Here is an 18,274-nt window from a genome sequence, read left to right as displayed (position 1 = left end):
CGGCTTAGATTATATGGTTAAGTTTAGTTTACCAAGAATTCAAACCTGATAGTATAAAATTCGTAACATTTTTCTTAAGAACAGCATTCATAGGGCTACATGACATTTAAATCATTTCTTTGACAACTAACATAAACCTATGAAAACATTTATAAAGGCTCAGTTCTCAACTGTTAAACAGAATGTCATAACACCACACTTTCAGGGTGGTGCTCATTCAGCTACATGACATTCATATGAGCCCTTTATGACAACTGTCATAAAGCTACTTAAACAATTAATGGTTTAAAACTATATTACCGTAGACGTCAACTTGACATCAAAATTAAACAACGTCAGTGTAAAGCAGACTATGACCAACAAAATGAGACAAATGAAATAGAACAAACTGAGGAAGAAGAGGAATGTTTAGAACCACTGCGAGAAGAAGTGGAGGCAGCTATTAGAACGCTTAAAGCGAACAAGACACCCGGATTTGATGAAGTAACAGCAGAAATTATAAAATTGAGTGGAGATGAGAGAGTGGACATCTTTTACCCCTTATGCCAAAAAAATCTGGAGAACCAAACAGTGGCTACTGAATTGGAGAAGGGCAATCTTTATCCGCATTCCCAAAAAAGGGGATTTACAAGATTGTGCCAAGTACTGTACCATTTCCTTGATAAGTCATGCCAGTAAGATCGTGCTAAAGATAATCTTGACCAGAATGCGAAATAAATTGGAGCATGAAATAAGTGAAACCCAGGTAGGTTTTCAGTAAGGTAGAGGGACGAGAGACCATATCTTGAATATGCAAACCATCATTGAAAAATGCAGAGAATTCGAAACAGATTTGAACTATTGCTTCACAGACTATTCAAAGGCCTTTAATTCTGTTAAGCATGGTGATCTCTGGAAGGCAATGAGCAAGTTTGGTTTTCCAAAACATCTTATTGAACTTATAAAGTCTCTCTATGTAGGGCAACAGTCAGCAGTCAGGACAGAGAATGGAGTATCTCCATGGTTTCCAGTTTGTAAGGGCGTGCGACAAGATTGTATTTTATCTCCAGATAAAATTTGCTTAATGTTTACATAGCAGAAATCATGAGGGAAGCCATGATTAGACCCAGGCGACAATGGCATTAAGATATAAAAGAGTGGTTGAACATGCCTGTCAGGGAGGCAACCCATCTGGCAATAGACAGGAAACAATTCAGGGAAGCTGTCAAAGTGGCCACGTCACACTAAGTGATATGCCATACTACTACTACTACTACTACTTGATGTTTATTGATGTCAAGTTCTCTTATGAACACTGCAAAACCTACAAAATCCAGTTATCCATCTAAATGTAAGGAGAAAAGGACAATATTCTGGGGACATTTTAAAATAAACTTCCTTAAACTACCACAATACATAATAATATCAATAACCATTAACAAACAATGAATAAAACATTAATAAACCACAAAATCATGCTTAAAATGTCTCCACAGGAACATATATTAGTTATTAATTGAGTTATTAGTTAGTTCAGCCTGGAATGCTCGATTCTGGTTGGTTGGAAACTTGTATAACAAGTCAAGTCAAGTTTATTTATATTGCACTTTTAACAACAGACATTGTCACAAAGCAATTTCAGAGAAAATTATAGACTTTAAACATGAGCTAGTAGGCGGCACGGTGGTGTAGTGGTTAGCGCTGTCGCCTCACAGCAAGAAGGTCCGGGTTCGAGCCCTGTGACTGGCAAGGGCCTTTCTGTGCGGAGTTTGCATGTTCTCCCCGTGTCCGCGTGGGTTTCCTCCGGGTGCTCCGGTTTCCCCCACAGTCCAAATACATGCAGGTTAGGTTAACTGGTGACTCTAAATTGAGCGTAGGTGTGAATGTGAGTGTGAATGGTTGTCTGTGTCTATGTATCAGCCCTGTGATGACCTGGCGACTTGTCCAGGGTGTACCCCGCCTTTCGCCCGTAGTCAGCTGGGATAGGCTCCAGCTTGCCTGTGACCTTGTAGAACAGGATAAAGTGGCTACAGATAATGAGATGAAATGAAACATGAGCTAATTTTATGCCTAATTTATCCCCAATAAGCAAGCCTGTGGCAATGGTAGCAAAGAAAAACTCCCTCAGATGGCATGAGGAAGAAACCTTGAGAAGAACCAGACTCAAAAGGGAACCCATCCTCATTTGGGTGATAACTGATAGCATGATTATAAATAACTAGCTTCTATAACTGTGTCCTATATAATCAAAAAGTATAACTGTGTAACCAGGAAAATAATTTTAGTTTTAACATGAAGTCTGTTTTGTTAAAGTTATAAACTGTATAGCATGTCTTAAAAAAAGAGAATCTTTAATAAATAAAAAAAAATTGTTAGCATTCACAAATTGTGTAAGAGGAAAAAAACATTTCAGAACACACTATTATTGGAAAAATATTTAACTTTGTGTCAGGCTGCATTGCACCATGCTGTCTTTTATTATTTTCCTAAAATAGCATGGCCTGAATTATTTTATTCCTGACTTAACGTTTAATTAAACATCAAGTCATATGTGTAAATTACTGTCCTTATAAAAATGTAAGTTGTATTAATGGTCTGTTCATTTTAGCTACTGTAGTTGTGTAAATAAAATTATTTAAAGCTGATTCATTTATTGAATTAATGACCAAAAAGAAATTAAAATATGAGTTTATATTAATGAATATGTACTTATTTAATATTCAAACAATCTATTCATGAATTGTTAATTGTTTTTCTAACATTACTAATGTTAACCAACTGTCTCTGCTTTTTCTTTGCATATTTTATTACATAAATAATCAGCATTTCCAACATTATACTCTGTTAAAAATACTGCAAATCAAATTTTCACCTTCACTATGAGCTAGAAATAAATAATGAATTCAAAGCAGACATGTTTTGTTTGATTTGAGCATCGTTATGACTGCCAATGCCATAGTTTCCTAAATAAGGGAATTGTATTGTGGGATAAAACTATAATCATGAATATAAAGAGGGTGGCATGGCTACATCTATGTCCCACTGACTGAACACTTGTGTGGCACAGGCTAATGACCACTTCACACTTGGGCTCATTTTATAATGTTTTTTTTTGGGATAATTAAGTGTTTCTTCCTGCCTTTATTCAATTTGGACAAGAGTCACAGCTTTTCGCTCCCACTGCCGTAAGCAAAGGACACAGAAGAGAGAGAAGGAATGAGCAGTAAATGTAAAACTAACTACAGACGAAGAGTGAACATTTGATGAGATAGTGCCTGATGACATGTTTAGACTCAATGTTGTGTCCGCACTTTTTCTTATTCTTTATTTAACCCTCACCCTCTTTCGCCCTTTTCTGCCATCTAATATTAGCAACTATATACCTACCATCAGCAATCCAGCTATTTTTTTCCTCCACTGTAATAATTGTAATTTAAAACCAGAGAAGAGGAAAATTATACCTTCTCACTTCGCATGTTGTGCTGCCTGTTTTTTTTTAGCCCTCACCTGTGTAACAGTGTCTCTCATGGTAGGTGAGCGCTGCTTGCGGGTGGTGGTGGTGGCCATGGTGGTGGTGGTCTCCATAATAGTGGTGGACATGTCTGCAAGCGGTGTGGTGGACGTGGTGTCTGTGGTGAGGACCGAGGGCACTTCGCCCACCAAACGCAGGTTGCCCTGCACTTGCACATTCGGGTCTCCCTCCGCTGCTAGCTTTAGGACCTGCAGGCCGTTATAATACAGGCCCGAGATCTGACCCTGGAAGTTGCGGCCTTTTTCACCACCGCCGATTTTTATGAACGCCTGGCTGTTAAAGATCGTCAATTGCCGACCTGTTGGGACATTGAAAGAAAGAGAGAGAGAGAGAGAGAGAGAGAGGGGGAGGGAATAAAAAAAATTGTGGGATAAGAGGAAGGTCAGAAAAGAAGGAGGATTCAATAGAGAAGAGATAGTGAAGGAAAGTAAGAAAGAGGAAATAGTAAGGTCGCTGAGTTTTGACATTCCATACAACACACTCAGCATGAAATAGGCTCATCCAGCAAAGAGCCTCAAATCTCTCTGGATTGTCCTGGTAACACTTAAGAAGATTGGACATGGATACAACTAAAGGTAGCAGTTAGACATGCAATTATTGCGTCCTACAAACTTGTCCTATCGAGCCTCAGGTGTGTTAGCAAGACAAGAGAGATTTGCTTCTCCTTCCTTGTCTCCTTTGCCCATGTCAGCGCTCTATTCCTGTCCTCTTCACAGCTTAAACTGATAGAGGGAGTGAGGGAAAGACCTCTGAAGAGGTGTCCCCCAAAGAATGGACAGATCAGTAGGGTACAACAGAAGATAGATTTGACTGTTTGTTGATGCAATGAGAGATACAGCCAGAGTGGCCACATAGGAAGTAATTTTATGGATGTAGCAATTTGAGAACATTTCCGATATTTGTGTGTGGGCAAATTTCTCTGCTCATATAATTATTTCCATGATCAATTTGCTTCCCCTCTAGTCAAGCATGAATAAAGCACCCAGTGTCGTTCCAGGGTTTGATTTAGGATGGGAAAATACACCAGACGTCCATACTTTGATTCAATTAATGCTGACTGAGCCTATTATTTACTTAATAGCCTTGTTTGTGCAGATCACACTTCACTGATTTTAGTGTCCATGTGTGTATTTGAGCGTGTGTGTGTGTAACACTACATTGATTTTCCTGCTCTTGTGAGAATGTGCCATTCTGAGTGACAGAATAAGCTAAGATATTCCATTACGTTGACACTAGTGTTAGAGGATCATTAACAGATCAGCCCATCTGCCAGAACCCCAGGAAGGCTGCTGATGACTTAAAGCTATAATGACACCTCCAAAGATGACTTACGACCCAATTCTTTCTATGAGTTAATTTCTCACTGGGGTAAGTAGTTCTGGAAGGTGATGCTAAAGGATCTTGAAGAAGGAGCACTGATTTTGTTGAACTTATGTTGAGGAGAAACGAGGATAGTTCACAAGTGATCCATTAGCCTATAGATGGCTGATATAGGCAAAGGAGAATACATAAACAACACATACAAAATGTGAGACACTATTTTGTCTCTCACATGTCTGGTCTCTCTGAATAATATATAAAACATAATAACAGAATTGCACAGGTTCACCGATTTTATCCAGTGGCCCAATAAAACACTGCAGTAGATGGATTGGTGACTGTAAATTGCCCATAGGTGTGAAAATGTGCGTATGGTGCCTTGCAATGGACTGGTCTCCCATCCAGGTTGTATTCTGGCCTTCAGATCCATGACATTCCTGACTAGAATGAAGCTGTTACTCAGGATGAGTGAAAAAATGACCATGTGTTCAATAAAAATACAACCATTTAGAGCATGGTTAGAGTATGACCTACAGTATAATATACGGTATAAGAGATAACAGGCTACATATATTCCAAATTCAAGACCACCATCCAGACCTGAGTACAATCTTAGAAAAAAGGTTTTCATCTAGCACCTTAAAGGTTTCTAGTTTGTCCATCTCAAGCCCAACAACTGAGGAAAAGTTCCCAAGTTGAAAGCTCTTTTGAAAGCTCAAAATGATAACCATTCCAAGTAGTCTTGAAGAATCCTCAAATCCTATTTGAAAATCTTTCTGTAAACACCCATAACGGTTCTTTTGTATGTCCCTTTAGGTTCTATGTAGAAGTTTGCAACAGAGTGTTTCACTATCAGAAATAATCTCCTTTAGGAAGCTATAAACTCTTAAGTATCCAAAGTACCTTTGAGAAACCCTTGATGGAATCTTACATTGGCCATGTTGTGGCCATACACTTGATGTGGGCAATCCTATGTTTTAGGCAAAAGTTTGTGAAAGTATTTGACAAATATAGCAGGTTGACCTGTCACCAAAAGAGGAGTATTGTTACATTTCAGAAGTTAAATCAATTGCTTGTAGCTTGCAGCTATCAATGTCATATTTGTATTGGTAGATTGCCAGAAATTATTCCATGCTTCGAATGAGCAACCTCAACTTACATCTTCTGTAGTTAACTTTCTGTTTAGCTTTTTTTAGTTTTATCTATCTATCTATCTATCTATCTATCTATCTATCTATCTATCTATCTATCTATCTATCTATCTATCTATCTATCTATCTATCTATCTATTTTTAAACTAGCTCGTGAATAGTAGTAGGCATCCATCTATCTCGTGAAATAATGGTAGCACCTTGGTCGGTTGTAATCAGTCCTGTTGAGAGCAACATCTAGAGTGGCTCAGTTTGACAGCAACATCTGGAGTTGCTTTCACTATCAGAAATAACCTCTTTTAGGAAGATAAAATTTTTTAAGTACCCAAAGAACCTTTCAGGAACCCTTGATGGAATCTTATGTAAGCTAATGAGTGTCAGGAAGCAAACAGTGGTCTCGTTATGTTCAGAACCAAAAAATAGCTGCCGCTACTTTGAGATCCATCTTTAGGTAAGAATATGATTCCTGTCTGGGTACTTTTTCAGTTAAAATGCTGCTGCCTTTAATGTTTGCAGGTAATTAGATAGAAATATGCAGAGAAAGATATCAGAAAGGAAAAAAAAGGTGAAAAAGACACTGGACTTGCCAGGGTGGTAAAAGCATATGAATTCTTTACAAAGGTATCAGTGATCCTTTTCATCTATTCAAATACTTCATTCGTATAAAAGTAGAAAAAGTACAAATGCTTGAATTTACTTTAAGAATTAAAGCAAAAGTGGAAGAAAGATTCACAAAAGATGTTTAAAAAACACAAACTGATTTTAGTCACTGATGGTAAATTACAGCCTTTTTCAGCAAGGAACCAAGAACTATGGGAAACCATCAGCTAATGTCAACATTTTTATTCCCAATCACTTAAATGTTAGCTAGCATGATGATAACTCTTGCATGATATTATGATAGATATGACGATGACAATACAAACTAGTTGGATGCTAATAGTTTGGTAATATGCGTAGCAACTGATAGATTACAGTGATGGGTTTTATGTCTCATTCTTTGTCATATGTTGAAGTAAATAGCTGTTAGGAATTTAAATCTGCTTAATGCTAAAAAGCTACATCATGATTTTAGAAATACACTATTATTGCCAAAAGAATGTGGACACCAGATAGCATTGTGGGTTCGAACTTCTCAGCCAACTGGGGCCTTTCTGTATTTGCCTCATGCCTGTGTGGGTTTCCTCTGGGTGCTCTGGTTTCATCCCACATTGTAAAGACATGTAGATTGGATCAACTGGCTACTCTAAATTGCTCTTTGGTGCGAACGTGAGTGTGAATGGTTGTGTGTCTCTGTGTTAGCCCTGCGATAGATTGGCGACCTGCTCAGAGTGGACCACGCCTCTCACCTAAAGTCAGCTGGAATTGGTTCCAGTTTCCCTCATGACCATGATGGATACCGGTAAATGGTATAGATAATGGATGGATGGATGTGGACACCTGAGTATTGCACAATCTATTCTTGGGTTTCAGTCACGGGAATTTTCTTAGTGATTTCACTTCCGGTAAAACTGCTGGTGGTCTAGCAAACCAAAATGGCTGCCGTAGTGCAAACAACTAGTGATAACTTATCAGAGTATGCTCATAATCTAGAAGCAACTGCTCACTTTAGATATATTCAGAAGATTGCTACGTGCAATGGAATAGACCCCTACTGTCTGGGAAAGAAGGATTTGTCATATGATCTCGAAAACTACCCTTCAGTCAAGTTCCCCAACATCTTGAACTATCTCGTGTTGTAGACATCCTTCTACACCGCAAAACAGATGAAAGCATGGAAGAGTATGGAGGCTTACAACTTTTTTGTATGTGGCTGGGTAAAGGACCTCAGTATCAAGTCACTGTCGAATGAATCCTGTATTGTTTTTGCCTGTGTAAGTAAGTATGTTTTTTTTAAGCTTTTCGTTCTCATCTTTATAACGAAGCACTGCAAGCTGAAGTGTAAACAAACAACAGTTGGCTTGATTCTCACTTGTGTTGGCTCTTATCTCTCAGGTAAATCATTCACAAAGATCATCACAAACCCCTTTAAAGACCTGGATCTTAGTTAAACAAGACGGAGAAGTGATCACGGCGCATTGTAACTGTATGGCTGGGCAAGAATTTTGTCGCGACCTTCATGTATATGGACTTTATTATTTGTGGTTGTTTTGATTGCGTGCACTTGTTGAAAAGACTGCTAGGATACCCTGTTAAAGAAAGCGAGACACGCATTGTTTTCAATATGGTGGCCATCGAGTGAGGACGAAACAAAGAAACAGCTGGGGACTTTAGCACTTCATGACTAAAAAAAAGTAGTGTAAAATAATAACACATAGCAAGAAGAGTACCTGGAAAACACTAACGACTTAGCTGGATATACAAACCTTTCACAAAGTGATCACTGCAAACTCAAGCATGCTTCGACTCAGCTCCCTTCAATTTCAGTGAGAGGTTCGAAAGCCACCTTTCTTGATGTCTTTTTGTGAAATCCTGTGTTCGTTCACCCTTTTTTATTAGTTCACAGTGAACCCTGAAGAAACTTTTATCAGTTTCATGGTTTGATCGATTCAAACAACCCAAAACAATGCAAGTGTAAGGCATTTTTCATGTGAGCAATGTACCCTCTCTGTAGAAACGCTTTGTCAACTCAGCTTTGGTAGACCACCAGCTAAAGTTTTGAATAACTAATGAGGTGGATATGACGTCACGTGAAACCCAAGAATTCAAAACCAACTGCATTAATATTGAGTTATTCCCTGTTTGCAGTTATAATATCTTCCACTATTCTAGGAAGGCTTTCCACTGAATTTTGGAATATGGCTGTGGGGATTTCATTCAGCCAAAAGAGTGCAAGAGGTCAGGCACTGATGGCAGGCAAAGAGGCCTCGTATGCAGTTGTCATTTCACTTCATCCCAAAGGTGTTCAGTGGGGTTGAGGTCAAGGCTCTGTGCAAGGACACTCAAGTTCTTCCAGATCAATTTTGGCAAACCATGTCTTTATGGATCTCATTTTGTGCACAGGGCATTGTCATGCTAGAACAGGTTTGGGCCTTTTAGTTCCAGTGAAGATAAATCCTAATGCTTACAATACAAAGACATTCTAGACAATTGTTTGCTTCCAATTTTGTGGCAACAGTTTGGGGAAGACTAGGGTATGGGTGTTATGGTAAGGTATCTATAACTGTTTGGTCAGATAGTACATATGATAATGGAAACTTGCTGTGTGTAATATCTCATCTCATTATCTCTAGCCGCTTTATCCTTCTACAGGGTCGCAGGCAAGCTGGAGCCTATCCCAGCTGACTACGGGCGAAAGGCGGGGTACACCCTGGACAAGTCGCCAGGTCATCACAGGGCTGACACATAGACACACACAACCATTCACACTCACATTCACACCTACGGTCAATTTAGAGTCACCAGTTAACTTAACCTGCATGTCTTTGGACTGTGGGGGAAACCGGAGCACCCGGAGGAAACCCACGCGGATGCGGGGAGAACATGCAAACTCTGCACAGAAAGGCCCTCGCCGGCCATGGGGCTCGAACCCGGACCTTCTTGCTGTGAGGCGACAGTGCTAACCACTACACCACCGTGCCGCCCTGTGTGTAATATGCGGAAAGTAAGTATTTTACTTTTGAAATATAGTAAGTCATGTGAAGTTATTGTAATTTGTTACTTCCCACCTCTGGGAAGAGCTGGACAGCTCCAGGAAGAGCTCAAGGAAGAGATGATTGTTTCATACTAACAAATTTCTACTCTTGTAAGTTTGTAGTGGAGCTCCCTGCAAAATGTGTGGAATGGAGCTCCATACTCAAGAGAATATGGTAATGCATCAACCTGGTTTTTGATGGCTTTAGCGACCATATGACATTCGTACATAAGAACAACGTACGTGCACCACCACAGGGAACCTGATCGTAAGTGCAAGACAACGTATCTCATAAACACTTGACCACCAGACAATGGAATTTGTATCTTTATTTACATAAGATCAATGGGTTTTTATCCAGAGCTTATTTTTAATTTGTTTTTAAAAAAATAACCTGGGATTATTTACTAATACATTTTACAGAAAATATTCACAACAGTTTCATATAAAACTAGTTAAAAGAGCGTTATTAGTCCACTACCTTGTTGGACAGTTGACAGTTATAACCATACAACAGTTTGACATACTGTATCAAGTTTGAAATATCAAGATCACAGCTTGAACCCTCGGAGCTCATATGCTGCGTTTGGTTGAGGAGGATGTTTTCCAGTAGGTTTTCTTCCTGAAAGTTTTTTATCCTACTTGTTTTTTCATAGCAGGCAATGTATCGTTGCATTGTATGCTTTTTTTTATCTGAACGATTTCTTACTCTGTAGACCCATGTAAACATAATAATTGTATTGTTCAGTAGCAATTATTAAGTTTCAAGTTTATTTGTACAGCGCTTTTAACAATAAACATTGTCGCAAAGCAGCTTTACAGAATTTGAACGACTTAAAACATGAGCTAATTTTATCCCTAATCTATCCCCAATGAGCAAGCCTGTGGCGACGGTGGCAAGGAAAAACTCCCTCAGACGACATGAGGAAGAAACCTCGAGAGGAACCAGACTCAAAAGGGAACCCATCCTCATTTGGGCAACAACAGACAGCCTGACTATAATATTAACAGTTTTAACAGGTATAACCCTCAACTGTCCTCATGGGGCCGTCCTTCACAGGAGTGGGGCGATAAAACTCCGACCAGACACAGGGCACCAGGATGGATCAAGCAGGTCCGAGGGGCAGAAGAGGCCAGCATCTCAATCCCAGGATCAACATGTAACTCAGAGGGACAGATGGTTTTAACAGCTTTCCTTAGTTTTAGATAATCTCAAACTACCGTGGATCAGCATCGATTAGTTCATATGTCCAATAATACTGGATGGTAACTCAATAGTAATGATGCAAAGTGAAAGCGCTGGTTCACTGCTGTCCACCAGGCACCCAGCAGAGTCACACCATAATAAATGCCATGGTGTCGTTTCTTGTATATGGTATGTGGTGTCAAATAAATAAATAAATAAATAAATATGCATTCATAACTGTGATGTGTATCTCATTATTTGTATCGCTGTTACAAGACAATGCAGTGATTTATTGACGTGAAATAGATGACACTACACAATTCACTGGTTCATATGCTATAATATTATTATTCTATTCAGGTTGATTTTGTGCCAATATTTTGCTCATACACTCATCAGGAGCTCTGCTTTTAGGCAGTGAATAAATATATAAATTAAGTCTTGTTCATTTTATTAAAGAGATGCATCTAGGAGGCATGAATAGCTGTGTGGTTGTGCGTTTGTCCACTTTAGTCCTCTCCATTAAACCAATTGTTTTGTGTTGCCTGGTCAAATATGAAGTGGCAACTGACTAGAGATGCAATTTAGGGCAAGTAAATGTCATCTATTCGGATTTAATTTCATGGAGATGAAATGAGATGAGCAAATGGGCTTGAGCCTGACTTTAACAAAGAGAGACAGAGTAATGTGTGTGTGTGTGTGTGTGTGTGTGTGTGGGGGGGGGTGTTAAACCCTGGAAAGGCTCCTCCCAAGAGAAAACACCAGTATTACTAAATTCAATCCTTCACAGTGACTCTTGTGTATCAGCCAGACTGACATGCTACAAGAGGCAAGAAAATGAAAAGTTCAGAGAGAGAGAGGAGTAAATAGACTTAAAAGAGCAAGAAGATTGAATTAAAAATGAAGAACAGTCTGAGGATGTACTCTGGTTTTTGAGCTAGCTAGAATATGTTCACTTCGATCCCTCACACGAAGCTGAAGAGGCTTGGGAATAAAACTTGTATTAAGGGTATGCAGTTTGATTCCTCTCATCCAAAAAAAAAGGAATAGATGAGCATGAAGAGGTGAGCTAGACAGCTCGGACAGAAAACTAATTCATGGTGTTTGAGTAAAGATACTGTACAGGCCAGAGAAGCTCAAAATCTCCAGAGGGAGATTGTGTTCCAGTAAAGCACAGGTGCATCACTTCATACAGAATCCTGATCCAGACAGGAAAAGGATTGCCAGCATTTCAGTTTCTTAGTGAAGGAAAGGGAAAAATGCAGGATGGCAGTTTTACAGTGGGACAACATCGCCTTCTTTCTGTGTGTTTGAGTGCAAGAAGCATCGATATGAAAACGCAGATTGAATTCATCATCTTATACAGGATAGGAGATATTTATCGGGATAACTATTATGTCTAGACAAGTGCTCTTTGAGATTATGAACAGATTATTTACATCATGGTGATGTAGTGGTTAGCACTGTTGCCTCACAGCAAGAAGGTTCTGGGTTTGAGCCCAGTGGCCGGCGAGGGCCTTTCTGTGTGGAGTTTGCATGTTCTCCCCGTGTCTGTATGGGTTTCCTCTGGGTGCTCCAGTTTCCCCCACAATCTAAAGAAATGCGGTTAGGTTAACATGGGGCGGTCTTGTGCTGAAGTGCCCTTGAGCAGGGCACCTGAGCCCCAACTGCTACCCGGGTGCTGTAGCATAGTTGCCCACTGCTCTGAGTAAGTGTGTGTGCTCATTGCTCACTTGTGTGTGCATGTGTGTGTTCACTGCTTCAGATGGGTTAAATGCAGAGGAGAAATTTCACTGTGTGCTTAAAAGAACAGTCCACCGTACTTCCATAATGAAATATGCTCTTATCTGAATTGAGACGAGCTGCTCCGTACCTGTCCGAGCTTTGCGCGACCTCCCAGTCAGTCAGATGCAGTCAGACGCGCTGTCACTCCTGTTAGCAATGTAGCTAGGCTCAGCATGGCCAACGGTATTTTTTGGGGCTGTAGTTAGATGCGACCAAACTCTTCCGCGTTTTTCCTGTTTACATAGGTTTATATGACCAGTGATATGAAACAAGTTCAGTTACACAAATTGAAACGTAGCGATTTTCTATGCTATGGAAAGTCCGCACTATAAAGACAGGCGTACTAACACCTTCTGCGCGCTTCGGCAGCGCATTGATACGGAGCTCAGATATCAATGCACTACCGAAGCGCGCAGAAGGTGTTAGTACACCTGTCATTATAGTGCGGACTTTCCATAGCATAGAAAATCACTACGTTTCAATTTGTGTAACTGAACTTGTTTCATATCACTGGTCATATAAACCTATGTAAACAGGAAAAACGCGGAAGAGTTTGGTCGCATCTAACTACAGCCCCAAAAAATACCATTGGCCATGCTGAGCCTAGCTACATTGCTAACAGGGGTGACAGCGCGTCTGACTGCGTCTGACTGACTGGGAGGTCGCGCAAAGCTCGGAGAGGTATGGAGCAGCTCGTCTCAATTCAGATAAGAGCATATTTCATTATGGAAGTACGGTGGACTGTTCCTTTAAGTCTGTGCTTGAGTGTATGTGTGACAAATAAAGGCTTCTTCTTCTAATCTTTGAACTAACTTTCCATTCCATCTTATCATGAGTTTTTGGTAGAATAATTCACGTGGTGTCTATCCATCCATCCATCATCTGTAATCACTTATCCTGTGCAAGCAAGGTGGAGTCTATCCCAGCTGACTATGGGCAAGAGGCAAGGGCAAGAGGCGGGGTACACCCTGGACAAGTCGCCAGATCATCACAGGGCCGACACAGATACAAACAACCATTCACACCTACGATCAATTTGGAACCACCAATTAGCCTAACCTGTATGACTTTGGACTGTGGGGGAAACCAGAGCACCCAGAGGAAACCCACGCAGACATGGGGAGAACATGCAAACTCCACACAGAAAGTCCCCTGTCGGCCACTGGGCTTGAACCCAGAACCTTCTTGCCATGAGCTGACAGCGCTAACCACTACACCACCGTCCCACCCACGTGGTGTCTATTGTAATTTAATTCACAACCTCAAAGCCATTCTGAGACACAGCATGCCCCCAGTTCCCAACTTCCAAGGACACTACTCTGCTTACTGTAAATTAATTTGGAGTGAAATATGTCTGTGTGTGCATGATCAAGCTGAACAGTGTCTTCATGTCCTGACAGAGTGATGGATGAAGGAGGGTTGATCTTCTAACTGTGAGACATGTGTCTCACTCTACACAAGCAGAGGAGAGGAAATGAATTCACTGATCACAGGTGAAGTTCTTCAGAATGAGATATCGAGGTGGAGGAGAAGGAGGAGGATGAAGATGATGAAGAGGAGGTTATTCTTTTTAAACCAGAATATCAGAATAAGAACACGCAAGATGATAGAAAGAAATGCCATGCTATAGAACGAAGGGAGGACATGATCAATCCCAGAGATGACGATCGATATGGTGATGTGGTAAATGTGTACAAAATAACTGAACCGATGGCTTTATGACAAGGAAGATGATATATATAATGACATTTCTTCACATTTCTGCCAATCCTCTGGGCTTTATTGAGAAATTTAGCTCCATTTGATTTTTTTCCTCCTATAGTATGGCATGTCATTTTGCAGTGAGAAAACAGATAGATAAAATCATCCAGACATTCATAAACTCTCCTCTGGCACGTGTCAGCACTTCAAAATGCTGCCTGTAATTATGTGGGCTATTGAAGTGTGTGCGTGCGTGTGTGTGTGTGGGCAGAGCATTGCTATGCTTCACTGACTAATGCACAGCTTGCAGGTCTGCCACTGGGACTAACAGGAATATGAGCTGCATGTACATGTATGTATTAGCCTATTTGCAAGGATTTCCTGAAATCCAGCATAGTTAAGTAGGTATTAACCCAGATGACTGGGTATGAATGTGACAAATTGGAGGTTCTCTGATGATATCATTATGCACCAGGTGAGGGGCTGTTCATACCAATTTACCCAAACATGGAAAGGTCCACTGAAGGAAAGTGCTCTTCTGTAAAGGTGACATATTATAAGCCTAGGTCACAACCGGATGTACGATTTTTTGGCTGTGCGATTTTTGGCGTTTCCCAAATCGCTGCGTTTTTTTTGTTCGTGGAGAAAGACACAGGTTGGCCGTAAGTTTGTCTTGCAACCTGAAAAAAACGTAAGCGCCCGTAGAGTTTGTTTGACATGACAAAGAAAATCAGCAAGTTGCATGCGTGCCCTCTATGCGTTTCACGTGCGCCCTCCGCGCGTTTCTTGCGTTTTTTGCACGTAGACTGGCCGTAGGAGCACGTATGGCCGGTTGTGACTGAGGCAATATCCTTTTTCTATAAGTTGACACAGTTCCCTGAGGTCTTAATGAAATGTCTGTGACATGCCCCACCACTCCCTTCTCACCCTGTCTAAACAGTCCTCTTCAAAACGGCTGATTTGAGGAATGCCCTGTTCCTTTAAATGATAATGAGCCACTGCTCACCCCACCCCCTTCTTGTGCCAGCCAATCAAGTAGCACATTCCTCATGAATATGCATTCCCAAAGCTAGTTTGCAAGCCATGAGTGTAGATACTCAGATGACGGGGCGGCATAATTTTAATGAGCTCCACTCGTGACATAGAAAGTGGAGCCAAATCTGAACGGCTTGTGGAAGATGTTGTTTTCTGAAATATGCAGCCCAAAAGAAACTGACTGGGTGTCTTATTTCAGAGTTTGTATGTTGGTAGCCACTCCAGATACCCAAATGTATGGTCACAAGCACTGAAAATTTGAGCTTTTCATCAGTCCTTTCTAAAAGTTTCTCAGTCTTGTGAAAGAGAATCCAAGGACAGGACTTGGTGGTCTTGACTATTGTTGGCCTCACGTACAGGGTGTTTAAAAAATGTTGATATAATTTCACAATCTAATAACTTTTCCAATTCTTATTCAATTGACCTCAAATTTTAACAGCATGTGTGGAAACAGGTCAAAATTTTATATTTAATGTTTTTTGTTTTTATCTTTTTAGGTATAGAAATGTCATTCACTGGAAAAGAAAAGGCATTTTGTGTGTTAGAGTACACTCGAACACAGTCGAACAAGACTGTGCAGCATGCATTTATGAGAGAATTCTCTAAAAATGCACCAACTGCAATGCAGATTTGGACACGGCACAAAAAGTTCAAAGAGGAAGGCTGTCTGTGCAGGGCAAAAGGATCTGGATGACCACCAGCATCGGAAGAGACGGTCGAGCGGGTTCACGAATATTGAAAATTTGTGAAATCGTTCATGGAATCCATGAACAATTTTTGAATTTTTCATTCAACTTTTGAGGAATAAATCTTATATTGCTCAACATTAAGCCTGTTCAGTTTCATTTGCCTCAACTATGTAGTTTCTGGGATATTTACATCTCAAATAGTATCCAATTTTTTGAAACACCCTGTGTATTCTACTCCATGCAATAATTAAGCCCTCCACTAGAGGGTTTCTCTCTCTTTTTTTTATTTTATTTGCACATGGTAAAAAAACAATACAAGTAAAGGTACAAAATACATGCTGGGGGAGGGGAGGAAACCTAAATGGCTTATAATTGCCCCCCCCCCCCCCAAATAAATAAATATATATACACACACACACACACACACACACACACACACTGGCTCTCTCCTTTTAGTTATGCTGTCATAGTTAGTTGCCGGAGTCCCTGCTTGTACTCAGTGCAATATGTATACACCCCCCCAAAATCTGTCCCTCTGAGTTACATGTCGGTCCTGGGATCGAGATGCTGACCTCTTCTGCTCCTCGGACCTGCCTGATCCATCCTGGTGCCCTGTGTCTAGTTGGAGTCTCATCACATCGCTCCTGTGGAGGCCGGCCCCATGTGGACAGTTGGGGGTCGCGCCTGGAGGATGCTCTGGACTCTTGCAGTGGTGCTTTTGTGGCTGGGGACTGCAGTTGACTTGCTGACTTTGGGACTGCAGTTGTTGTGAACGGTTTTGCGCTCGGGTTTCCATTGGTGGGGGGTTTATAGCATCAATGAAGCTGACTTTATGTTAGGACTGTTAATGTTATAGTCATGATGTTGCCCAAATGAGGATGGGTTCCCTTTGGACTCTGGTTCCTCTCGAGGTTTCTTCCTCATGTCGTCTGAGGGAGTTTTTCCTTGCCACCATCGCCACAGGCATGCTCATTGGGGATAGAGTAGGGATAAAATTAGCTCATATTTTAAGTTGTTCAAATTCTGTAAAGCTGCTTTGAGACAATGTTTATTGTTTAAAGCGCTATACAAATAAACTTGACTTGACTTGAGACACACATGTCACAATATTAAAAACAATAAGTTTATAAGCAGTAAAGTTAAAGAGTAAACATATACTAATTAAACATGATATCTGAGTAAATGATTAAGTTAATAGGTACTTGGGCAATACAGCAGGTAGATTTTTTAGTCTTTTGAGCAAGGAGATATCTAATTTTTCTCAATATTCCAATAGTTTTAGCAATCTTCTTACTTAGCATGGAAATATGGGGCCTCCAGCTCAGTCTATCGTCGATAATTACTCCTAGAAATTTTGCCTTGGTTTCCTGCATAAGAGGGGCATTATCAAGGGCAATTTTGGCTTTTGTGCTGTCATAAGTTTTATTTTTACTGGTGAAAATTAGGAAGTTTGTCTTTTTAATATTTATGGAAAATTGTTTGCTTGGAACCATGTAACAACCTTTTCTAGTTCTTGATTAGCCAATAGTATCAGAGAATCGAAGTCCTTGTGAGAGAGGAATATATTTGTGTCATCGGCAAATAAAATAAAGAAAAGAACTGAGGAGGCTTCAGCAAGATTGTTGATGTAAATCAAGAACAACAAAGGGCCTAGAATTGATCCTTGTGGTACTCCACATTGGATTTCTTTGCAGGAAGACCTAATTTCATTCAATGTTTGTTTTCTGTTCCTTAGATAACTCCTGAACCAATTTAAAGCAATATCACGTATGCCATAGGCTGATAGTTTTCTGAGGAGTATGGAGTGGTCTACTGTGTCGAATGCTTCAGAAAGATCTAAAAATATTTCTATTGTGAATTCTTTGTTGTCAGTAGCTGTGGGTATTTTGTTAATGAGTTCTATAAGGGCCAGGGAGGTAGAAAATTCTTTGTGAAATCCATACTGATGTTTGTAGAAGATATTATTAGTATTTAGGTATTTCAAAAGGCAATTGTATATGAGTCTTTCAAAAATTTTAGATAGGCTGGGTAAAACTGAAATTGGTCGATAATTGTTCATTGATGTAGGATCACCAGTTTTAAAAACAGGAATTACTTTAGCGATTTTTGTCCCACTTGGGACCTCTCCACTTTGGAGTGACAAGGTGAGGATATGAGTGAGAGGGGTAAGAATCTGGGGAAGGGCTATCTTTAAGATTTTGGAACAAATATTATTGTGTCCGGCAGCAGAATCTTTTAGGTTTAGAACAATATCAGCTATTT

At 40.2% G+C, this 18,274-nt stretch overlaps 1 protein-coding gene across 3 annotated transcripts in view; it reads right to left on the bottom strand.

Moving 5' to 3' along the window:
• nrxn2b (neurexin 2b) overlaps window positions 1–18,274 on the bottom strand; it is a 1,271,620-nt gene that overhangs the window by 39,769 nt on the left and 1,213,577 nt on the right. For all 3 annotated transcript variants that reach the window (XM_060917059.1, XM_060917060.1, XM_060917061.1), the window contains one exon: window positions 3,487–3,809. In XM_060917059.1, coding sequence (XP_060773042.1) covers window positions 3,487–3,809 — 323 coding nt within the window. The remainder of the gene's footprint in view (window positions 1–3,486; window positions 3,810–18,274) is intronic.

Source organism: Neoarius graeffei, chromosome 3 (assembly GCF_027579695.1).
Source record: "Neoarius graeffei isolate fNeoGra1 chromosome 3, fNeoGra1.pri, whole genome shotgun sequence".
Classification (NCBI taxonomy): domain Eukaryota; kingdom Metazoa; phylum Chordata; class Actinopteri; order Siluriformes; family Ariidae; genus Neoarius; species Neoarius graeffei.
This window is presented reverse-complemented; position numbering and strand designations above follow the sequence as displayed.